This window comes from Schistocerca americana, chromosome 9, assembly GCF_021461395.2.
Source record: "Schistocerca americana isolate TAMUIC-IGC-003095 chromosome 9, iqSchAmer2.1, whole genome shotgun sequence".
NCBI lineage: Eukaryota > Metazoa > Arthropoda > Insecta > Orthoptera > Acrididae > Schistocerca > Schistocerca americana.
The window spans coordinates 142,196,479-142,219,045 of record NC_060127.1 but is presented as its reverse complement, the minus strand read 5'-3'; the positions used below and the strand labels follow the sequence as shown (position 1 = coordinate 142,219,045).

General features: G+C 39.5%; 1 protein-coding gene across 3 annotated transcripts in view; it reads right to left on the bottom strand.

The window, feature by feature from the left end:
• Positions 1-22,148, bottom strand: part of LOC124551291 (putative methyltransferase C9orf114) — a 42,874-nt gene extending 20,726 nt beyond the window's left edge. Inside the window, exons 1-3 of one of the 3 annotated variants that reach the window (XM_047126296.1) lie at positions 22,107-22,148; positions 5,479-5,723; positions 1,085-1,429 (exon numbers count right to left, since the gene is read on the bottom strand). In XM_047126296.1, coding sequence (XP_046982252.1) covers positions 1,085-1,429; positions 5,479-5,723; positions 22,107-22,133 — 617 coding nt within the window. In that variant the 5' untranslated portion in view covers positions 22,134-22,148. Of the gene's footprint in view, positions 1-1,084; positions 1,430-5,478; positions 5,724-21,205; positions 21,341-21,363; positions 21,855-22,106 lie in introns of those variants that run through there. The other 2 variants (XM_047126294.1, XM_047126295.1) reach the window with 2 other exon arrangements.
• Between the last annotated feature and the right edge of the window lie 419 nt (positions 22,149-22,567).

Below are 22,567 nucleotides of genomic sequence, written 5' to 3'. Positions count from 1 at the left end.
CAAAACAAATGCTTTTGAGGTCAAAAATTCCGTGACTGAAGTCACTGTGAGACATGGTGCAGCATCCACTTGTCTGCAATGCCCAATCTCACTCAATTCATCCTTTTCCTGAGCCTTTCAAGGACAAATTTGTAAAACACTTGGGGACAGTTGGTCTCGAAGGAACAAATTCTTTATGCACTAAACCCCAACTGTCCAAAAAGCAAATGGGCATCATTTTGATTTGCTTATTCGAGCTTTTTTTCCGGTCAAGACGTCTCAGTGTGCCATTCCTTACTTTGTCTCAGGATTGTACTCAAAAATCCAGAATTCATCATCTGTAATCACACAACTGAACCATTTGGGATTCTTGGCAATCCTCTCAAGAAGATCAATGCACACGTTTCTTTGATTGTTGTTCTGCTCAATTGTGAGGTTTCTCAGTACCCTTTTAGCACAAACCTATCGCAAGTGCAAAACTTTGATTACAAGGTCAAACATCTTCCTTATTGTTAAACGTCGGTCTGATCTCTCAAGAGCATGCATTTGTTCAATGTTTTCATTGGTTTTTTAAGTTCAAGGTCTCCCTGAGAAAGGTGCATCTTCAGTGTGTTCTCAGCCTTCCAGAAATGGCTTATGCACTTGATAAGGAATGTTCCCCATGGGCCTGTTTTGACTTTTCAAAGATCGCACTCACGGATTCCCCTAGTTTGATTCAAAACTTGATGACATAACATTGCTATAAATTCCACTGTTCCATTTTTGTAACACACAACAACAACAACAACAACAACAACTTCACTGATGGAGCTCTCAAAAATCATGTGTTGGCTGTAGGAACCTGAAACTTGGACTGAGCATCTGTAAGGGATGAACACACTAGTCTGCATAAGCAGAACAACAAAGTGTTGCTACATCACTCACCATGTTGCCAGTCTCATTACTTTCCTCACACATATTGTATAATGCAGTCATCTACTCCACGTGCAACAGAGTAGACCAAATAAAACTAAAGTTCTCAATTTGCTTCTAAAATATGTTTTTCCGCTTTGAGACACACAGTTCTGCTCTCAAAAGGCAGCTCTTGTATCTAGCTGCTGCTTACCCAGACAGTTGTTTCCTTTTCAGCTGAGAAGCTGGTGTACCCTTGTCAGAGGTCCCAATGGTTAGGTCGTAACCACCCTCAAAGGGGCACTGTGTGAACACGGCACTCAGGGAAGACGCCACTCTGACAGTGTACCCCCAGTAGACGCCCATCTCAGCGCGCGGTGTCACTGGGGATACAATGGCAGCTCGCGTCCGCTTCGCCTCCTTGTGGGACGGCGGCAGGAGGCGCACGGTAACTCTGAGGCCAGGCACGAGTGCGCGGTCAGCAATCACGTCTCGCTGCAGCCCGACGTTGACCACACACCTGCCAGGTTTCCCTGGCCGCTTCACTGTCACTCCTTCCCTGCAGAGAGATGAAGAAGCAGCTGTATTACTCAAGGATTACACCTTTTGCATGTCAAAATCCTGTGTTAAAATTGATTGGTGAACCAAAACAATTGGAAGTATGTATATAAGGTCATTTACGAACTCCCAAGTAAAAAGTCACATGGTGTTAGATCCGGCATACTGGGGAGCCAAGGAAACAGCCACATTATCTTCACCACTATATTCAATACACTGATGGGGGAAGTTCTTCATTCATGTAGTGATGAACTTCAATGCTCCAATGAGGGGACGTCTCACCTTATTGGAAGTTGAAATTCTTGGAATCAGCAGTCAGTTTTGGACACAATCACAACTGAGACATACAAATGTAAGAGATACTCATCATGGTCTTCTGGCAGAAGAAAAACAGCCCATACAGCGTTGTCTGTGCACTGTGCACTAAACACTAACCTCTGGCGAGTCTCATTCATGAGCCAGAATTTCACGAGGATGTTCAGTGCCCGACACAATCACATTGTGGCGATTAACTTTTGCAGATAAATGGACAGTTTTTTTGCCGAATATCACCTTGGAGGTGGCATGTTGATCCTCAGAAGCTTTCAGCATGGTGATGCAAAATTGAAAGTACTGACCACAATCTTTCATTTTTAACTGTTGTACAAGCATAGACGGTGCTGTCTGAAATCTAACAGCCACCGCAAAATCTTCCTCACAGTTCGCTGCAGTTTCCAAGTTTGTGGCTTGTGTCAAGCATTGATTTCTTTTTTCTTTTTGACTACACACAAACACTCAGGTCACAGTTGCACCTGTCACACTTGGTTAAATGATAAACAAGTGTCCCTATATTGTTGATATCAACACACAGCTCTCTGTTTCATAGCGGTTCTTTTCCATAATTCCTTCTCAATGTAGGCTGCACTGTTGTAATGCATAAACATGTTACATATTTCAACATATCAAAACACTTTTCTCATTCTGTTGTCATTTTGTCAAGACCCCGCTCTCTTTAACACCAACTGTTGGACACAATGTAAACTCGGTGAGTTTATGGTTCTACTCATGCATAAATAATATTTGTACAAAAATACTTTGGAAAATGCATAACTTTGAAAAATAAATAAATCATTTACAGAAGCCCTGTGTTTACATCACTTAAACTTCTGCATGTCAGTCATAGTAACAACAATTACATTGACGACATAATTTTATTCATGAAAATAGCTTTAGAACAGCACATACTCCTCTGTACTCTGCATTTAACCAGTATTCTACCACGGAACCTAATCTGCCAGTTGCTTTACCTATATGTGAGGCTACATGATCATTCCATTTCACATTCACACAAATTTTTACTCTCCAGTACTTGTGTGAGCTGACTGATTCCAATAGTAACACAATGATATTGTAATGACAAGAAACATTTCGACAATGTCTGACATGAACACTTTTACATTACTAATATTTACGAGTTGTGAATCTTTGCATCACTTTGATAACATGTTAAGATCTGGGTGACAGCGTGTGTAGTTTTTCTTCAAATAATACTTCATTACAAATAAGTGCATCACCTGTGAAAGGCTGAGTTTTTTATTAATATCAGGCACAGATAGTGGTTTGGCTTTTTGTCACTTCACAGTCCAGGTGGTTATGCAATCCACTGCACTTCAAAGCCATCAGCCTAAGCACCTGGCATCTGTGTGTCTGAAGACTGTTGTGTCATCTGCAACCATCACAAGCTGCATGCAGTCTGCCTTTATTAGGTCACCTGAGAAAACAGCATAGAGGATTGATACAAGCACTGAATCTTGTGACATGCCAACGTTGATATCGCCTTCTGAAGAGATTACACACTGGACATGCACATGGAATGAGGCTAGCGATTTTTTTCGATAAGACATCTCCCCAACATTTTCAGGTTGAAATTACAATTTTCGTGAACCAATTTTTGTTGTGAGAGAGGGCAAGTTTTACTTCACTAGATTTCACAGCCAACACTCTTTTGAGTTGCCATGTACATCACTTATTCCAAGTTGTGCTAGAATTAAAAACAAGATGTAGATGAAGTTGACCATAGCCTATCACCACTGCATGCCACGTCATGCAACTGTGCGATATTCTCAAGAATACAAGAAATACTCACTGGGACATGCTTTGGAATGTCGCCATTAGAACTTAATATCAACAGACTTCAACAATACTGCATCGCGTTTCAGATCAGATGCTCTTCACACTATGGTCACCGTCCAATTGAAGCACACTGTGAGGAAGGTGGCCAAGTACTACTCTGCACTGAAATGAGCAAAAAATGGTCTTAAGCCTGAATATTCAATGCTAATGCAAATACACAAATTCAAACACAGATCTGGATTTACATTTTTTGTAAAATTCAAAATAAACCTTTGCTTTTGTATGACTGGTGAATTTACAGATGCATGACAAAATTTCACACATATGTTACACTTTGTTGTGCTTCCAATTGTGCAGTGGGAAACAGACCTACATTCTGAAAACCTATGGACAATTATGAAGATTCTTGAGGTTAGCAAGTGTGTTGGAGGCAGCAACAATCAAATAACAAAATTTTCAATGGTGCAGAGCACTTTTTTTCACCTTTCCTTACATGACTCCATGATTAATTGTTTCTGAAGTGGAATCTCAGAATGATTTGTAATCAAATGACTCCTATACTTATTCCCATCAATATGGAATTCAACTCCACCTACAGTCTCTAGAATTCCCTGAGATTTCCTCATCTTTTCCAGTAAATTAAATTTCCATGAGAACTGCCAATTCTTCAGGTTTTCCAGACAGGTCACCACCGTGGGAAGGTAATCTAGATACATTCGTTATCTCTCTCTCTCTCTCTCTCTCTCTCTCTCTCTCTCTCTCTCTCTCTCTCTCTCCTCTCTCTCTCTCTCCTGCTCATGCGCGCGCCCCCCCCCCCCCTCCCCCACACACACACACACACACACACACACACACAAAATGAATTCTTGAAACAGTTACACATTTTGTTTTTCTTGCCTTCCTTAAAAATAAATAAATAAAATAAAAAAATAAATTTTTTTTATTAGTTATGTCAATGTTTAACGACTGCCTGTTCACTCATGTTTTCCTGATGTGCTGCCAGCACGAGTGGCTAGCATTGTCAAAGATTCACCTTACACTGCTGGTGGCAGCCTAAAAACTTGCTGGCGAAACATCAGGAAAATAGTTAAACAAACATCAGCCAAAGATGCTGAGACAGAAGCTAACAGGTAATGTGTCAACAAGTGACCACAAAAACATCAACAATTTTGTACATCAATATTCAATCATCTTTCAGGCATGCATCCAGGATATTATTAATTCTTGTTCCTATATTTCAGTTGACAGCCTTATTGCCATTCTACAAGTGAGTCACTTGCAACATTTTTAAATCACTCTATACAATACTGTGGAGCAAACACACATACGTAAGAGTTAATACTGTTGGTAACACAAGTGTCAGTCAAACATACAACTTTGCACATCTCACAGTAAAAAAAGCAAGCACAGTCAGTGAATCCACATTGCTTACGAAATACAGCATGTGGTTCGTTATTATGGGTGGCAATGGCAGGCAATGAACACTTAGAACAATATTTTCTTTGAGAGTTCGGATGAGAAATGAGAGGTTTCCACAATTTGTCAAACTTGAAACCCTCATCTCAGCTGAGCAGATTGCAGATTGTATTTCCACAGCTTCCTTGACCAAAGAATCCCAGTTGGCTGAGTTTGTGACCAGCGTCTTAACATTACCATTAACCACGGAATGACCAGAGGAAATACAAGATGTGGCCTTTTCCAATTCATTGGGCTACAGAAGGCGGGTGTATTGCTGCTGTCAAATGCAAATCACCTCAAGAATGAACCCAAGGTTGTCAGTCAACATATCGGACCAATAATTAATAACATTCCCCACTCACACCCAAAAGATGATATAACATTCGATCAATCACAAAAACTTCAAGAAACACTTTGTGTCTGAGACAGCAGGCTGCATTGAAAAACACCATTAAAAATTATTCTTTACACGCCACTGACCTGAATGGAAAATCTTCGTCCTTCCGTAGGTGGTGAGGGGCATCGAGGGGGTTCACAAGCCCAGCGTACTCGAGGTCTTTATGCAGGGGGAAGAAGAACCTCCGGAGGTACTGGGGGCACTCCAGGTACTGCAGGATCCTCGCCAGCTGGGTGCAGCTCCGGCGGGTCATCTTGATGCCATCCGCTTCTGGCACAGTTTCGCATTTCGTTTCATCCCCGACACAAATATCATCAAAAACAATAATCTGTAAAGAACAAATTGTACTTCAGAATAAAAAATGTATATTTTACACAAACAGTAATACGTGCAGTATTTTCAGTCCTGCAAAAGTAAGTATATGCCTTTTACGATTCCCACATAATTTCTAAACATAACAACATTTTCAAAATATTGCATGAAGCTTTATGAGAAGCTACTAAAAAGATAAAAGGAAGTCCATGTTGGGATAGAAATAATTGTGAGAAGATTAGATTGCTACTCAACATAAAGATGACATGTTAAATTGCAGACAGGCCAAAGAAAAAGCCTGCTCCAGAAAAGAAAGAAAAACACACACACATTCACTCAAGCAGGTGCACATATACACAGGACCACTACATTCCGGCCTGGGTGGCTGGCGACAGTGGTCATGTGTACGTGAGGTGTGCATGCTTGGCTTGAGTGGCTCTGTGTGTGTGTGTGTGTGTGTGTGTGTTTTATTTAGACAAAAATGCTGTTGTAGTCTCCAGTAGAAACATTGGTTCAATGCAGCTCTACAAGTTGGTCTGTCCTCTGCAGGCTTCTTCATATCTGAGTAAGCACTGCAACCTGCATCCCAACAAATCTGCTTACCGTACTCATCTCTTGGCCTCCCTCTACAATTTTTACTCCCCACACTTCCTTCTATTCCAAACTGACTATTACCTGGTGACTCAGAAAGTGTCCTACCAACTGATGCCTTTCTTTTAGCCAACTTTTGCCCTGAAAGTATTTTCTCCTCACTTTGATTCAGTACATCCTCATTAGTTATTCTGTATATCTTTCTAATCTTCAACATCCCCCTGTTGCACTGCATTTCAAAAGCTTCTATTCTCTTCTCATTTGAACTGCTTATCGTCCACATTTCATTTCGATGCAATGCTACACTCCATATAAATACTTTCAGAAAAGACTTCCTAATATTTAAGGCTACGTTAAATGTTTACAAATTCCTCTCTTTTAGAAATGTTTTTTTATGCTACAGCCAATCTGCACTTTCCATTCTCTCCACTTCAGCCATCATCAGTTATTTTGTTGCCCAAACAAGAAAATTATTCTACTACTTTTGGTGTGCCATCTCCAAATCTAATTCCCTCAATATTGCCAGATTTAATTCAACCATGTTCCATTATCCTTGCTTTTCTTTTGTTGATTTTCATTTTATATAAACTTTTCAAGACATTATGAACGCTCATGAAGTTTGCTGTAAATAATTCACTTCAGTTCAAAAGGAACAATGATGCACATAAACAATAGCAGAAGGAAAAATGACATTCATTACCCCACATTACAACTGTTTGAAGTAAGAAAGGTGTGTGCACAATGTTGCAATTAAAAGTTTTGATAACTTAATCACCGATAAAAAATGTCTGACAAACAGCAAAGTAAAATCTGCAAACAAACTGAAAATGTATCTCCTTGACAACTCCCCCTATTTCATAGAAGAATTTCAAGCACTGTATTGTGTAAAAACTTTAAAAAGAAGACACCTAGGAATATCAGCTTGTAGCCACATTCATAAATTAATTTGTGATCTGAATGTAAAATTACTCATTCCACATCATTACAATTTATTGTGCAAAAGATTCATGAAACATAAAAGTAACTAACTACATTAATTCTTTTCAATTACTCTTCCAAGTCCTTTGCCTTCTTGTACAGAATAACAATGTCACCAGCAAACCTCAAAGTTTTTGCATAGCTCCAGCTTGCTGCATATAGTGGGATAGCAATTCATTTTTAGATTGTGATTTTAAAAAAAAGACAGCTAGAGCTGCACCTAAAATGGATGCTTAGCCAGTAACTAGTTTCGGGCTAAGCCCATTCCCAAACCAACCAATGTTCGCCAAGAAAAAGTCCATCCAAAATAAGTACGCACTTTGTTTAGTGCTATTTTGGATCAACATTTTAGACAAATGCTGGTTGGTTTGTGAATGGCCATAGCCTGAAACCAGTCAAGTGCTAAATAAACATCCATTTTAGTTGCAACTCTGGCTGTCTCTTTGCATCACAATCCTAAAGTTTTTATTTCTTCTCAATGAAGTTTTATTCCCTTTCCAAAGATTTTCCTTGGTTTCCTTTACTGTTTGCTCACAGCAGAGATTTATTAATACTGGGGTTAGGCTACAATCTTGTCCCGCTCCTTTCCCAACTACTGCTTCACTTTTATGTCCTCAGACTCTTATAATTGCATTCTTGCTTCTGTTCAAGTTGCTCCCTGTATTTTATATTTATGTCTTAAAAATTTCAAGTAGTATAGTCCCATCAACACTGTTGGAAGCTTTCTCCAAATTCAAAAATGCAGTAAATGTTGGTTCGCCATTCTTCAACTTATCTTCTAAGACAAGACACAGCGTCAAGTATTTCCTCACATGTTCCTTCACTTCTTTGGAATGCAAACTAATGTTCACTGAGGTTGGGTTCTACAAGTTTTTCCACTCTTCTGTAAATAATTTGTCTATATGAAACTGATTGTTCAGTAGTACTCACACCTCTTGGTACAACAGCATTCACTCAAGTTATAAATACAAAAGTTATGCAATACCAACTGATGTCGACAGTGTAAATCACTGGTACTTCAGTAGTACTTTTTAGTGAGGCCCGACAAACAGTATTCGCATTCAAATGGGCTCAAACGTTTCTCGATTTGCAACAGCACTCGATATAGTATTGAGCCTCCTCCAACAATCTTGTGTCATCCAACTTGAATGGTGCAAAAGCAAGAGGTACTGGAGACATTACGAACTAGCCACAACAAACTACATCTTTTCTAAAAATTTGCAATTTCATGAAACACATAAGGAAACAGTGCACCACAATACAAACTTATGTTGCATTCAAACACACTTACAGTAAGAATTCTCATGCAGTATTTATGGGTATACTAGATGAACCCTGTGATGTTACCTGCAATTAAACAGTTATTCATAAAGGAATGTTAATGTTGAAAATCACTGTCCTCGTGTATGCACCATCACAAAGTTATGTCTTAGAGGTATTGAGCCATGAGCCACTTGTGGCCTAGCAAACCACGCAACATCGGAAAAAAGGCATCAAATGATGAAAGAATCTGACAGAATACGTGCTGCTCACAACTCACTCCATTACTTAAGGAAAAAAGTTCTACGCAACCGAGTAGCAAATTACAAAATGCGCCACAAAAAGGAGTAAATAATTTCACGACTGTTTGTGACATGCCTAGCACTGAGAAGATCGTAATTGTGTTAGTGTGTATGGAGAGCAAGAAATCTGCTGTAACATCACTGTAAAAAATGTTCTGAGACTTCTTGTTCTTTCCGTACATGTAGAAATTTCTGGTTCTCAATACATGCGGGCAGACAATGCACATCTGTCTGTGAAGAAAAACATGGTTTGTCCAGCGAAATACCTGCCATTTTTAACATTTGTCCTCAATTCTTATTTATCAAGGAGGTCACTTTCGAAGGGAACTGCAATGGTTGAAACTGGATAGAAACACAATTTGTTGGAATGATAAGAATTTGTCATATCAATCCTGTCTCTCCTTTGGATCCACCAGTGACAATGGTGGCCTGCATGATATGCCTTCTAAGTCTGTGATGGATAAGCTAGTGCCACTGCGCAATCTTGGTGCATCCAGGTGCTTAGAAATATTTTCACTCACATATGTTACAGAGTTTAATGATGATTTTATCCTACAGGAATATTTCTACTGTCTTGGTTTATGCACACACTTACTGAATTTGTCGAAACATTTAAAAACTAAGCTCTATGTTAACCTTAATGCATTACTTTGCATTTAACTTTCTGGATGATGTTTTAGTGACATTACCCATCATTTGTGAACAACAGTCACGTTGACCATCTCACAGGAATAGTGATTTTGTGTTAATTCAGGTTAGAGGGTATCTACATTCCAAAGTTCATCCAAATTGTCCAACCTCTTCAGCGTGAAGGAGTAACAAATATACTAACTCAATGAAGAAAGAAAATAAGCAATTTCTTGTTCAGTGCAAATTTTATAATATTTGTATGTGCAACAACATCATCTGTCCTCACGTGTGTGCCCGTTACCAGCAGATCTGCTTACATACCATAATCAAACCCAAAAATCCTACGACATTAAGCCTGACACTCAATGGCTAAAATCAACAAGCTTGTATGGAGTATAAGGATTGTATAAGCATTGTATTCATTACGCTGAATCGTATTTCAAAGGACATATTACTGAATAAAAGTATTTTCACATACACAATACAGTTCGGGTCAAATAGAAGCATCCGAATCCTCCCATTTGCTTTGACCTGTTAGTAATGGTGTTGTGCGATATCATTACGACACAGAGTTTTTGAGTTGGTTGTGTTCGTGGATGTGTTTGCTGGTGACCGCTGGTGGTGTATGTTTACGTACTGAGTGTAACGTGCTGTATTGGGTTCATTTGAGATTTCGTGTTGACAGTGCAACGTTGCTGGGAGTGTTAGCTGTTCATCATGTATCGTGTGTTGAAAGTGCTTTCAGTGAGTTAGTAACGATTTTTGTTTGTTTATGTGTCTGGTGTTTTTGTTAGGTTTATTGGTTTGGTGTTTGTTGTGCGGCAAGAAGTTTAATTCATTGCGTGGTTTCTGTTGTTAGGTATGGATATAATTCTAAAATGTATTAGTACTTCATTGTGTGTCAAGTTGGGGGAGGAGACGATGTCAGTTATTAAGTTCTTGCAGTTATTTGGTCTTTTTGCAGAGGTTGTCAGATGTAGTATTTGTGGTGAAAATATAGGGCTAATGAAAGATATGGCATCTCGGACAAGGGACGTATGTATGTGGCAGTGTTGGCGTGATAAAGTCTGGCGGTTCATTACACGTGGTACCTGGTTCAAGAAATCTAGGTTGGCCATGAGGGAGACTGTTTTGCTGACGTGTTATTTTTATTATAGGTCCCCTATTAGTTTTTGTGCACGAGACTGGAGTGAGCAAGAGAACGATGTTACGTTAGTTTTCTTTTTGTAGAGCAGTTTGTTCTGAGTACATTAAGTGTAGGGATGAGTTGGGTGGGCCAGGCATGGTGGTTGCGATCGATGAGTCTTAGTTTGGGAAGAGGAAGTTTGGGAGGGGTACTTTTCACATTGGTCTATGTGTGTAGGGGGGCTGTTATTTTGGGGATGAGTATGCTGACTGTGTTCTTAGGGTTTTGGAGGGCTGTACTAAGAGAGAATTGGTGGGGTAGATTGAAGAATATATTGAGGAGGGGAGTACTGTTATTTTAGACGCATTTTCATCGTAGAAGGGTTGTCAAGCAGAATCTTGAGTTCAAAAAATATGAAACTGGGCCGTGCATTAATATGATAAAGGGGTCTTCGGGGGTGGGGGTAAATCAGTCATAGGAACGAGGAAGAGGCACTCTTCTAACCTGCAATCTCATTTAGATGAGTGTTGCTGGCACAAGAGCATCCCTGGGGATTATTGTATCTTTCGTATTTTGTTTAGGGCTGAGGGTAAGATGTATTATAGGGCGAGGGTGGTGAGTTGAGAGAGTTGGGTTTGTGTGGGCATTGGGGGGGGGGGGGTGTTGTGGACTTAAGGGGATGGGTTGTGGGTGGGCTTTATGATTATGTTGTACAGGACCTGTTTCATTGCAGTTTTTGTTGATTTGTAAGGTGTGATTGATTTTTGTTTATTTTCTGCTTTTTTTATTTATTGGCAGCTTTTTTGGGGGGTTTATGAGATGGGTGGTTTGGGATTGGTTAGTGGGTGGTTTGGGAGTCTTTCTTGTTCATGTTTTGGTTGCATTCATGTGTGCGTGCGGTTGGAGTGGCCAATTTAGATTTTATCGCCAGAATTTGTTGATGGTAAGTAATTTTTGTTTTCAGTTTATTCTACATGAGTTGCAATGTTTTGTGTGTTTATGGTAGATTGATTGTGTTTTACTTTATGAAGTGATGTCCGATTTTTGGGCTGTTGAGGTGTTGGGGTATTGGTTACATTTTTCGTAATTGTAGGGGCTGGTTTTTTGGTACTGACAGTTGCAGTTGAGCTATATAGGTCAAGGGAAGTGTCGGAGTCCAGTGTTTTTTGTTGGTGTAGTGGAATGCAGTAAATTTTTTTTGTCTGTTTTCAAATCAAGTGGTGTTTATTTTATTGTTATTTACCTTGTCCCTGTCCTAAGCCCCTAGTTTCCCATGATTGTCCCATTAGTTTCATTTTATTTTTGGAGTGAGATGTTATTGTATTATTTATATTTGTTTTTGCATTTGTTGGCACATGTATGGAGGTGCTGAAAGGAGAAGTTTCCGCCATACTGATGACTTCATGGGTCAAAACAGACAGGTGGAACCGGATGCTTCTGTACTGCCAACAGTTCAACAGTCAAAGAGTAAACAGTTTTTTCTTCACTTGCTTGCCATATTGTCCATATCTGCTTTACAATTCTTATGGGTATTTACATTCTGTCGTCGCAACTATAAAAAATGCATCATTTTTTCACCAAACGTGTTTCACTTCATTAAGGTAAAGCATCATCAGTGGTCTGTAATTAAGTCACTTAAATTTAGCTTTTTCTGTGAGTAATTATTGTTCTACATTTCATTAAACAGGGTTTACAGAACGTCCGGGAACACTTTGAATTAGTTATTGCACAAGAACCAAACATTGTACAAATATTGTACATATGTCATTTTGAAGAGAAATACCTGAAGTTCTTTCCTCATGTATACCACCACAGCATAGTTTGGTAATTTGCAAATAGTCAGCGTTAGTCGCAAACATGGCAAGTTCAGGTGTGCACCGAGCTGTCTGTGTGTTGGAGTTCAACAAAAACAAGTGTGCTACAGCTGTTCAATGGATGTTTAGAACCAAATACAGTAAGAAGCCGTCAACAAGGAAGACCATTTACCACCAGAACAACAAATTTGTTACGACAGGTTGCTTGTGCCTGTCAAAGAGAAGTGGACGTCCCAGTGCATCCTGTGAACTCAAAATGGGTCCAATGACAGTGTGGGAAGTCCTCTGACAGAAGCTGTCTATGAAACCATTCAAACTGGAGCTAGTGCAGAAGCTCAATGACAATGACAAAGGCAAGCGTTTTGAGTTTTGTTCACAGTTGCAACAATTGAATGGGGATGGCATTGTTGTTCGTTTGATTTTTAGCGACAAAGCCACTTTTCACACTAATGGCAAAGTGAACAGTCATAATTGTCAAATTTGGGCTAAAAAGCATTCACACAAATGCACTGAATTTGAGCGCAATTCCCCAAAGGTTGTAACTCGCCACGTGAAAAACTGTACGGGTCATTCTTCTTCGCCGAAAGCACTGTCATTGGATATTCCTACTTCGACATGTTGCAGCAATGGCTGATGCCTCAAATGCAATTGAATTCTCTCTTCATCTTTCAACAGGATGGGGCTCCACCCCATTTTCATCATGAAGTTCATGAGTACCTGAACACGAAGCTGCCAGATCCCCAGCTGTGCTACAGAACAGGACAGCTGTTTCATGAAATGGCCTCCCCGATCACCAGATCTCACTCCGTATAAGTTTTTTCTGTGGGGACACATTAAAGATCTGATGTATGTACCGCCTCTACCACGTGATGTAAAAAAAATTCAGATTGTCTCTTCAAAATGCAATATGTATGACATCTGTACAATGCTTAGTTCTTGTGCAATAAATAACTGAAAGTGTTCCCAAACTTTATGTACACCCTGTATTCTTCAAATCAATAAATATCTTTTACTACACACTTTTAAAAGTAGGCTATGTGTTAATTTAGTGCATACACTAACTCCATTCCAATTCCTTCCCAATCTGCCCAGTGATTTCAGTATGAGGAGTAACATACTCTCATGCACACAAACTTTCACATTTATAAAATATATGTGATAAACATCTTTGCTGATTTTTAAGTAAAACTAACATGTGTCCTTCGAGTCTTATGACAGCAGGCCTCAATCAAATCGTGGTGGGTTACAACCTGTGCCACCTCAAATAAACCAATCAAGCTTTTGAGAACTGCCTCCACCATTGTCATCAGGAGTTAAAATCACTGACTGGCAGGGCTGGCGAGATCTTCTGCTTATACAGATGTAATGGCAGCACCAGAGGGTTTGAGTGACACTGACGCATGTACGGAAGGCAAGTTGGGCAGCCCTATCCTGCCACAGGACCAAGTGACATCAAATAGTGTGAGGGACTGGTGCCACATCTGAAACTGCCACTCCTGCTTCCCTAAAAGGCAGTCAGAGATTTTAACTCCTGATGATGATGGCGAACACAGCAATTGAAAGTTCACGTGTTTTATTCGAAGTATCACAGCTTTTAAAATTAGAAGATTTTATTGAAGTAAAACCAAAAGTCAAAGGTGAAAATGCAGTCATTCTAAAAAATAGCTAATGAGCATACAACATGAACAGCAAGGATCCCAACACACTTCTCTGGGCCACACCTGAAGCTACTTCTACATATGCTGATGACTCTTCAACAAGGATAACTTGTTGCCCCCTCCCTAAAAAATCCCAAATCCAGTTACAAATTTCACTCAATACCTCATACAATTGTACTTTTGACAATAAGCACAGACATGGTACTGGATCAAATAATTACTGGAAATTGAGAAATATTGCATCTGCCAAACTGCCTTGACCCAAAGCTTTCAGTATGTCATATCAATTTATCTATTAAACCGAAAGCCACCACTCCGATCACGGTCCTGCCTTGCTTGATCTGACTCCAGGATGCACTTTTAAAGAAAGTCAGCAGCCTTGTGTGTCATCCCTGACCAGCGTGAACAAGCCGAAAACAACTACAAGTATAAACTGGCCTGGCATTTTGCCCAAGGGGGAACACAGCGGCAGTTTTGTAAATAAAATTATTTTATTGCATTCTTCAGACTAGGCTCACACAAATGGTATCACAAACAGTTTTGACTTCTTACCAATTCAACTCTGTTTAAAAAGGAAGACAAAGACAACAGCAAAATACTAGGAAATTAAATTTAAAAATTTAAACTGACTTTTTACGCAACTACATGTACTTGAATATATTACTACATACAATAATAACAGCAAGGATCCCAACACACTTCTCTGGGCCACACCTGAAGCTACTTCTACGTACTACATTACTACATAACTCCCCCCCATGAACCATGGACCTTGCCGTTGGTGGGGAGGCTTGCGTACCTCAACGATACAGATAGCCGTACCGTAGGTGCAACCACAACAGAGGGGTATCTGTTGAGAGGCCAGACAAATGTGTGGTTCCTGAAGAGGGGCAGCAGCCTTTTCAGTAGTTGCAGGGGCAACAGTCTGGTTGATTGACTGATCTGGCCTTGTAACACTAACCAAAATGGCCTTGCTGTTCTGGTACTGCGAACGGTTGAAAGCAAGGGGAAACTACAGCCGTAATTTTTCCCGAGGCCGTGCAGCTTTACTGTATGACTAAACGATGATGGCGTCCTATTGGGTAAAATATTCCGGAGGTAAAATAGTCCCCCATTCGGATCTCCGGGCGGGGACTACTCAAGAGGACGTTGTTATCAGGAGAAAAAAAACTGGCGTTCTACGGATTGGAGCGTGGAATGTCAGATCCCTTAATCGGGCAGGTAGGTTAGAAAATTTAAAAAGGGAAATGGATGGGTTAAAGTTAGATATAAATGAATAAAAAAATAGGAGTACAGGTAACGCATTATTGTGGCCAAGATAGACACGAAGCCCGAGCCTACTACAGTAGTACAAGTTTATATATCAACTAGCTCTGCAGATGACGAAGAAATTGATGAAATGTATGATGAGATAAAAGAAATTATTCAGGTAGAGAATGGAGACGAAAATTTAATAGTCATGGGTGACTGGAATGCGAGAGCAGGAAAAGGGAGAGAAGGAAACATAGTAGGTGAATATGTATTGGGGCTAAGAAATGAACGAGGGAGCCGCCTGGTAGAATTTTGCGCAGAGATAACGTAATCATAGCTAACACTTGGTTCAAGAATCATAAAAGAAGGTTGTATACCTGGAAGAATCCTGGAGATACTAAAAGGTATCAGATTATATAATGGTAAGACAGAGATTTAGGAACCAGGTTTTAAATTGTAAGACATTTCCAGGGGCAGATGTGGACTCCGACCACAATCTATTGGTTATGAACTGTAGATTAAAATTGAAGAAACTGCAAAAAGGTGGGAAATTAAGGAGATGGGAACTGGATAAACTGAAAGAACCAGAGGTTGTACAGAGTTTCAGGAAGAGCATAAGGGAACAATTGACAGGAATGGGGGAAATAAATACAGTAGAAGAAGAATGGGTAGCTTTGTGGGATGAAATAGTGAAGGCAGCAGAGGATCAAATAGGTAAAAAGACGAAGGCTAGTAGAAACCCTTGGGTAACAGAAGAAATATTGAATTTAATTGATGAAAGGAGAAAATACAAAAATGCAGTAAATGAAGCAGGGAAAAAGGAATACAAACGTCTCAAAAATGAGATCATCAGGAAGTGCAAAATGGCTAAACAGGGATGGCTAGAGGACAAATGTAAGGATGTACAGGCTTATCTCACTAGAGGTAAGATAGATACTGCCTACAGGAAAATTAAAGAGACCTTTGGAGAAAGGAGAACCACTTGCATGAATATCAAGAGCTTTGATGGAAGCCCAGTTCTAAGCAAAGAAGGGAAAGCAGAAAGGTGGAAGGAGTATATAGAGGGTCTATACAAGGGCGATGAACTTGAGGACAATATTATGGAAATGGAAGAGGATGTAGATAAAGATGAAATGGGAGATACGATACTGCGTGAATAGTTTGACAGAGCACTGAAAGACCTGAGTCGAAACAAGCCCCCCCCCCCCCCCCCCGAGTAGACAACATTCCATTAGAACTACTGACAGCCTTGGGAGAGCCAGTCCTAACAAAACTCTACCATCTGGTGAACAAGATTTATGAAACAGACTTCAAGAAGAATATAATAATTCCAATCCCAAAGAAAGCAGGTGTTGACAGACGTGAAAATTACCGAACTGTCAGTTTAATAAGTCACAGCTGCAAAATACTAACGCGAATTCTTTACAGATGAATGGAAAAACTGATAGAAGCCAACCTCGGCGAAGATCAGTTTGGATTCCGTAGAAATATTGGAGCACGTGAAGCAATACTGACCTTACCATGTATCTTAGAAAGAAGATTAAGGAAAGGCAAACCTACGTTTCTAGCATTTGCAGATTTAGAGAGAGCTTTTGACAATGTTGATTGGAATACTCTCTTTCAAATTCTAAAGGTGGCAGGGGTAAAATACAGGGAGCGAAAGGCTATTTACAATTTGTACAGAAAGCAGATGGCAGTTATTAGAGTCGAGGGGTATGAAAGGGAAGCAGTGGTTGGGAAGGGAGTGAGACAGGGTTGTAGCCTCTCCCCGATGCTATTCCATCTTCATATTGAGCAAGCAATAAAGGAAACAAAAGAAAAGTTCGGAGTAGGTATTAAAATCCATGGAGAAGAAATAAAAACTTTGAGGCTCGCCGATGACATTGTAATTCTGTCAGAGACAGCAAAGGACTTGGAAGAGCAGTTGAACGGAATTGACAGTGTTTTGAAAGGAGGGTATAAAATGAACATCAACAAAAGCAAAACGAGGATAATGGAATGTAGTCGAATTAAGTTGGGTGATGTTGAGGGAATTAGATTAGGAAATGAGACACTTAAAGTAGTAAAGGAGTTATGCTATTTGGGGAGCAAAATAACTGATGATGGTCGAAGTAGGGAGGATATAAAACGTAGACTGGCAATGGCAAGGAAAGCGTTTCTGAAGAAGTGAAATTTGTTAACATCTAGTATAGATTTAAATGTCAGGAAGTCGTTTCTGAAAGTATTTGTATGGAGTGTAGCCATGTATGGAAGTGAAACGTGGACGATAAATAGTTTAGACAAAAAGAGAATAGAGGCTTTTGAAATGTGGTGCTACAGTAGAATGCTGAAGATTAGGTGGGTAGATCACATAACTAATGAGGAGGTATTGAATAGCATTGGGGAGAAGAGGAGCTTGTGGCACAACTTGACTAGAGGAAGGGATCGTTTGGTACGACTTGTTCTGAGACATTGAGGGATCACCAACTTAGCATTGGAGGGCAGCGTGGAGGGTAAAAATCATAGAGCGAGACCAAGAGATGAATACACTAAGCAGATTCAGAAGGATGTAGGCTGCAGTAGGTACTGGGAGATGAAGAAGCTTGCACAGGATAGAGTAGCGTGGAGATCTGCATCAAACCAGTCTCAGGACTGAAGACCACCACAACAACAACAACTCCCCAGGTTGAAGACGTACTTGCAATGTAAACATGTGATCTGTTCCTTCCAGAACACTGACATAAACCATAACAACAAAAATTCTCTTTATTACAAATCTGATTACTAGTTCTATTAGCTGAAACATTATTTATTTTTTAATTTGAAGCTCCATATTTATGATAAGAAGCACTGGAACTGTCTGAAATTTCAACTTTTAGTTACCCTGAAAAATTGATTTCTTAAAGCAACTTAACAAAACTTTGTTATTAGGTAAATATCTCTGAAATACATCTAATATCTTAAACCAGTCCATTTCAATAGTTTTTACTGAACTGATTTAATTAGTAAGGTCACCAACACGATATTTTAAAGCCTAAAAGTTGTTTTTCAGTACCAATGTAATTTTATGGAAGGCTGAAAATACACATGAAATATAGATTTATGAGATAAACATAAGTCACACAGCAGGAACAAAAAGTGTTCATTTTAACATAATTTGATAATGGAAACTGAATGACACACATGCAGTAATAAAATATCAAATGGAGTAATGGAATGACATTTATACAGCCTGCCTGACAAGTGACTGCGAAAGGTGAGCTAATAACCCTGTTTACTACAAATTTACAATGAAATGAGTTAATGGATGCATACTACATGTAGAACATGGTTATTTATTTTGAAAAACAATCTTTCTTTTCCCATACCTTGAGCTAACTAATCACTTTCTGCAGGAAACATTGAAAACGCCAAATTACAAATAAACTCAATATAGTAAAAAAAGTTTAATTTCCTATTTAGTGTAAAAGAATGTTGGGTACCTTTGAAGGTTGCTGTGAGTTAGGCCAAGATGATAGAGGCATTTTTATGTTGAAATTACAATGAAATGAACACCCTTAGCTGCTTACAGGCGTTGACATAGGTCAAAGGGGACAGATGAAAATGTGTGCCCCGACCGGGACTCGAACCCGGGATCTCCTGCTTACATGGCAGACGCTCTATCCATCTGAAGACACAGAGGATAGCGCAACTGCAGGGATTTACCTCTGGCACACCTCCTGCAAAACCCACATTCTCAATGTATTGCCCTGCACTACATTCGTAGTGCCCCCGCCCATTATACTCATTAATCACGGCGCGTTGCTGATTCCCGTAAGCGTTCGGGCACCGTTTTTGCATTCGGACAGAAGAAAATGGTCAAGTGGCCGGTGGTGTTCATTTCATTGTAATTTCAATGTAACGAACTGCTTGGTCACCGATGGTATCTGTTCTTTTGGACATGTCCGAAAGAACAGATACCATCTTAGTAAGCATTTTTATGTATTGCACTGTTGGCTGTGCCATCAATTTAAGCAGTGTTTCCACATTGCCAAGTTGACATTTTTCTAGAGAATGCTAGGGAACAAACAGTTCTCCACCACACCACATTGCAAAGGTGTCATGGATGGGATTGGTGGAACTGCACAGTCTGCAGTCTCGAATATCTGCAAAGTTGGGAAACACATACTATCTGTTGTTGAAGACTTTGCAAAAATTGCAACTGAAAGATGTTGCAGCATAACCTTTTTTTCTCTCTGCCCAGCAAACTGCAGAGAATAAAGAGGAATTAGATCAAATATGGATGTGAATAGTCCCAGCACAGCAGATGAAAACTATCCATGTTGTTACACCTATTTATTCTTTTATTATTGAGTACCAATATTACTTACTATCCCCCCAGAGGTTTGCACACAATTTCAAAAAGCAAGCTTTAGTCACAACAAATCTGTGAGACCTGATTAATCATATTGTCTTGCTCCAAGAGGATTTTGCTGTGGTTGCCCATGCCAGAAAAAAGTCAAGACTTTTTGTAGAGCAGGTGATTTATAGTTGAAGATGACGGCCTTTCCCTCAAAGGAAGAGAAAGACCGGGTGGAAAAAAGATCAAATTGTAGAGAAACTGGTTTCAACTACTGTAGACCAGAGGAACAAGTACCACTTTTCCCACATAACAGCAATTCAGAATGAAAGTAGTAATTTTTCAAGTGATAATGTCATCTGAATACTAGGAGATGTCATTTCATTACTGGACTTTTTTTTAAATTTCATTAGTGAAATATATGTTTAATGCATTTATTTTCCATACAGATAAGAACAAAATGTGTATCTGAATTACGTAATTCTGATAGCAGATTTTTATATATTTATTTTAAATACACAACTCTCACTATATGAAAGAAATAAACTGTTTTGGTAAGAAAATTACATTTCATTACTTAACTCTAGACAGTACAATAAAACCATTTGTCCTTATAATGTTTCTTGATCTTTTTTATTTTTAAATGAAAAAAAAATCTTAATTGACTGTCACTCTGTTATGCATGGAAATGTTCACATTTGTTTTCTGACTGATAGTTTTAATACCATTTGTGTGACCTGGAGCTGATAAATAGAATAAAAGAATTTTGAAAACAACTATAGTTGCCTAAGATATCATAACAGAAGCAACTAAAAGCCGTAACTGAAGCACAATGTCGCATGGAGGACATGCAAGGACACTGCGTCCCATCCACAGATCTGAAAGAACTTTGTGTTGAAATGTTTTCTACAAATTCCAACAACCTCAAAGCTTTTAACTAACTGCATTTGTGTTCACTTAGAAAAATTCTTTGATATTTTAATTATAATCCTATAATAACTAAGTTTGTTCAGATTATGCCATTATTTGATTTCTCATGTTTCATGACAGGGAGTTCATTTGCGCTACATTAGCGCCTATTTGCTCTCTCATGTTACTGTGTTTCATACTGACAAGTATGACACATCTCAGAGCAGACCATGAAGTCACACACCACAACAGCCTTACGTCACAGGTCAAAGCCGACGGGTGGGACCGGACGCTTCGGTCGACCCAGGCAAGTTCCTTCAAAGAATCCCTGCAATTAAGAGTTCAAAGGACATCTTATAAATTTTATTTTGCACTTCGTGTCACTAGACACCTCGAAGTTAACATTGGTCCTAAAGTTTGCGCACACATGGCATATTGCAGATACACATCATTTGCAAGTTTTATTGTTAATGCACAACATTGTTACATGTTTTTGTAGGGGAGAGGAGTGATTCCTACATGGGGGCAAAACCTTCCTTACATAAATGTTTGCTTCAGGTTCTTCTTCCTTTGAGGACAGAATTGGGAATGACACACACATGAACAACCTTTTTTATATAACACTGAAAACAAACAAAACTAAATCAAGTAGAATGCTTACTGTAATGCATGTAAAAACTGCATAGGCAGGCCATAAAGAGTGATACATCTGGCACCAAGAAATACTGGAACTGCTCTTGTAAAAACATGATTTCTCTCTGGGTCAAGTATCATAACATGGTAATAATACCAAAAACCTCATCTGTAAACATAACTAACCTCATCGATTCTGTATATACATGCTGCTCTTGCTATCTGACCGGCTAAATATGTTCTCAGTTCTTGGCTCTGAGCATTTTCCAAAATAGTACCTGGCACAGCTATGCTAACAGTAGGCATCTCAATCAACGATAATGATATTTTATCATCTTCCGCTATCTTGTCTTTGTCAGGTGGCGCGTTCTTCTCTTCGTTAGATTTCTTCGCAAGTTTCAACAACTTTTCCTGTTTACGAATTTTCTTGAGAAGTTTGTGTTTTCGTCGTTCTTCCGTTTTACTTTGAGCTAGAGTAGGTGACATGTCTCCCAAGCTAATATAGAAATTGACGTGAACAAGAGCTTGCACTTAATGGCACACGACTGATTAGCGCCGAACAAACAATCCAACATTGGTACTACAATCACAATTACATAACTACAAACACTATAAAAACGAACAGAATACCGACACCCACGTGCTATGCACGCCCTAAACACTTCCACATGTTTGCCTGCATACTGCGCAGTTGGCACTACGTGATTACGAAAACAAAGCTGTCGAAGTCTATATTCAATTGTTCACGCAGAACAGTGCCGCCACTCGTAGCCAGTACGCGGCTATATCGTAACGCGTGCATCGAACGATCCATATCGAACACCTACTCTCGTGGCGGTAAATATGGATTCTGTTTATTGTGATGGCTAGAGCGACGACTAAAAACGAATGTAAAATTAATTAAAAACGAAACTAGTAACTTCACTTACTTGCCTCGTCAACCATGTCTTCTCCATTGACTACTCCACAGATTGTATACGTCGCAGGAAGCAATCCTTGTTCCCCGTAAGCTGGGTACAATCTAGATATGTCTCTGAGGAACACCGGAAGAGTCTCAGAAGGTTGAACGTTCCCACGCAACCGAGAATTGTGGAAATACAGGTGCTATACGAGCTAACTAAGTTGACACTCGACGCGGTGTCTGATGCAAGCGACCGTAAAGGTATTTCCCATTTACAGTCGCTTCCATCAGCCATCACGCTGAATATCAACTTAGTTGGAGCGAATATTACTGGAAGAGGTACAGTTCGTCCTTGTCTCCCTGTCGACCTTAACTTTTAATCCACGATCTGACAGATTTCCACAAGTACTCCATATTCTGTGTATGGGCAGATGGATCGTCTGAAGAGACAAATTCCACAGAATGACTTATAAATTCCTTCTTTCTTCA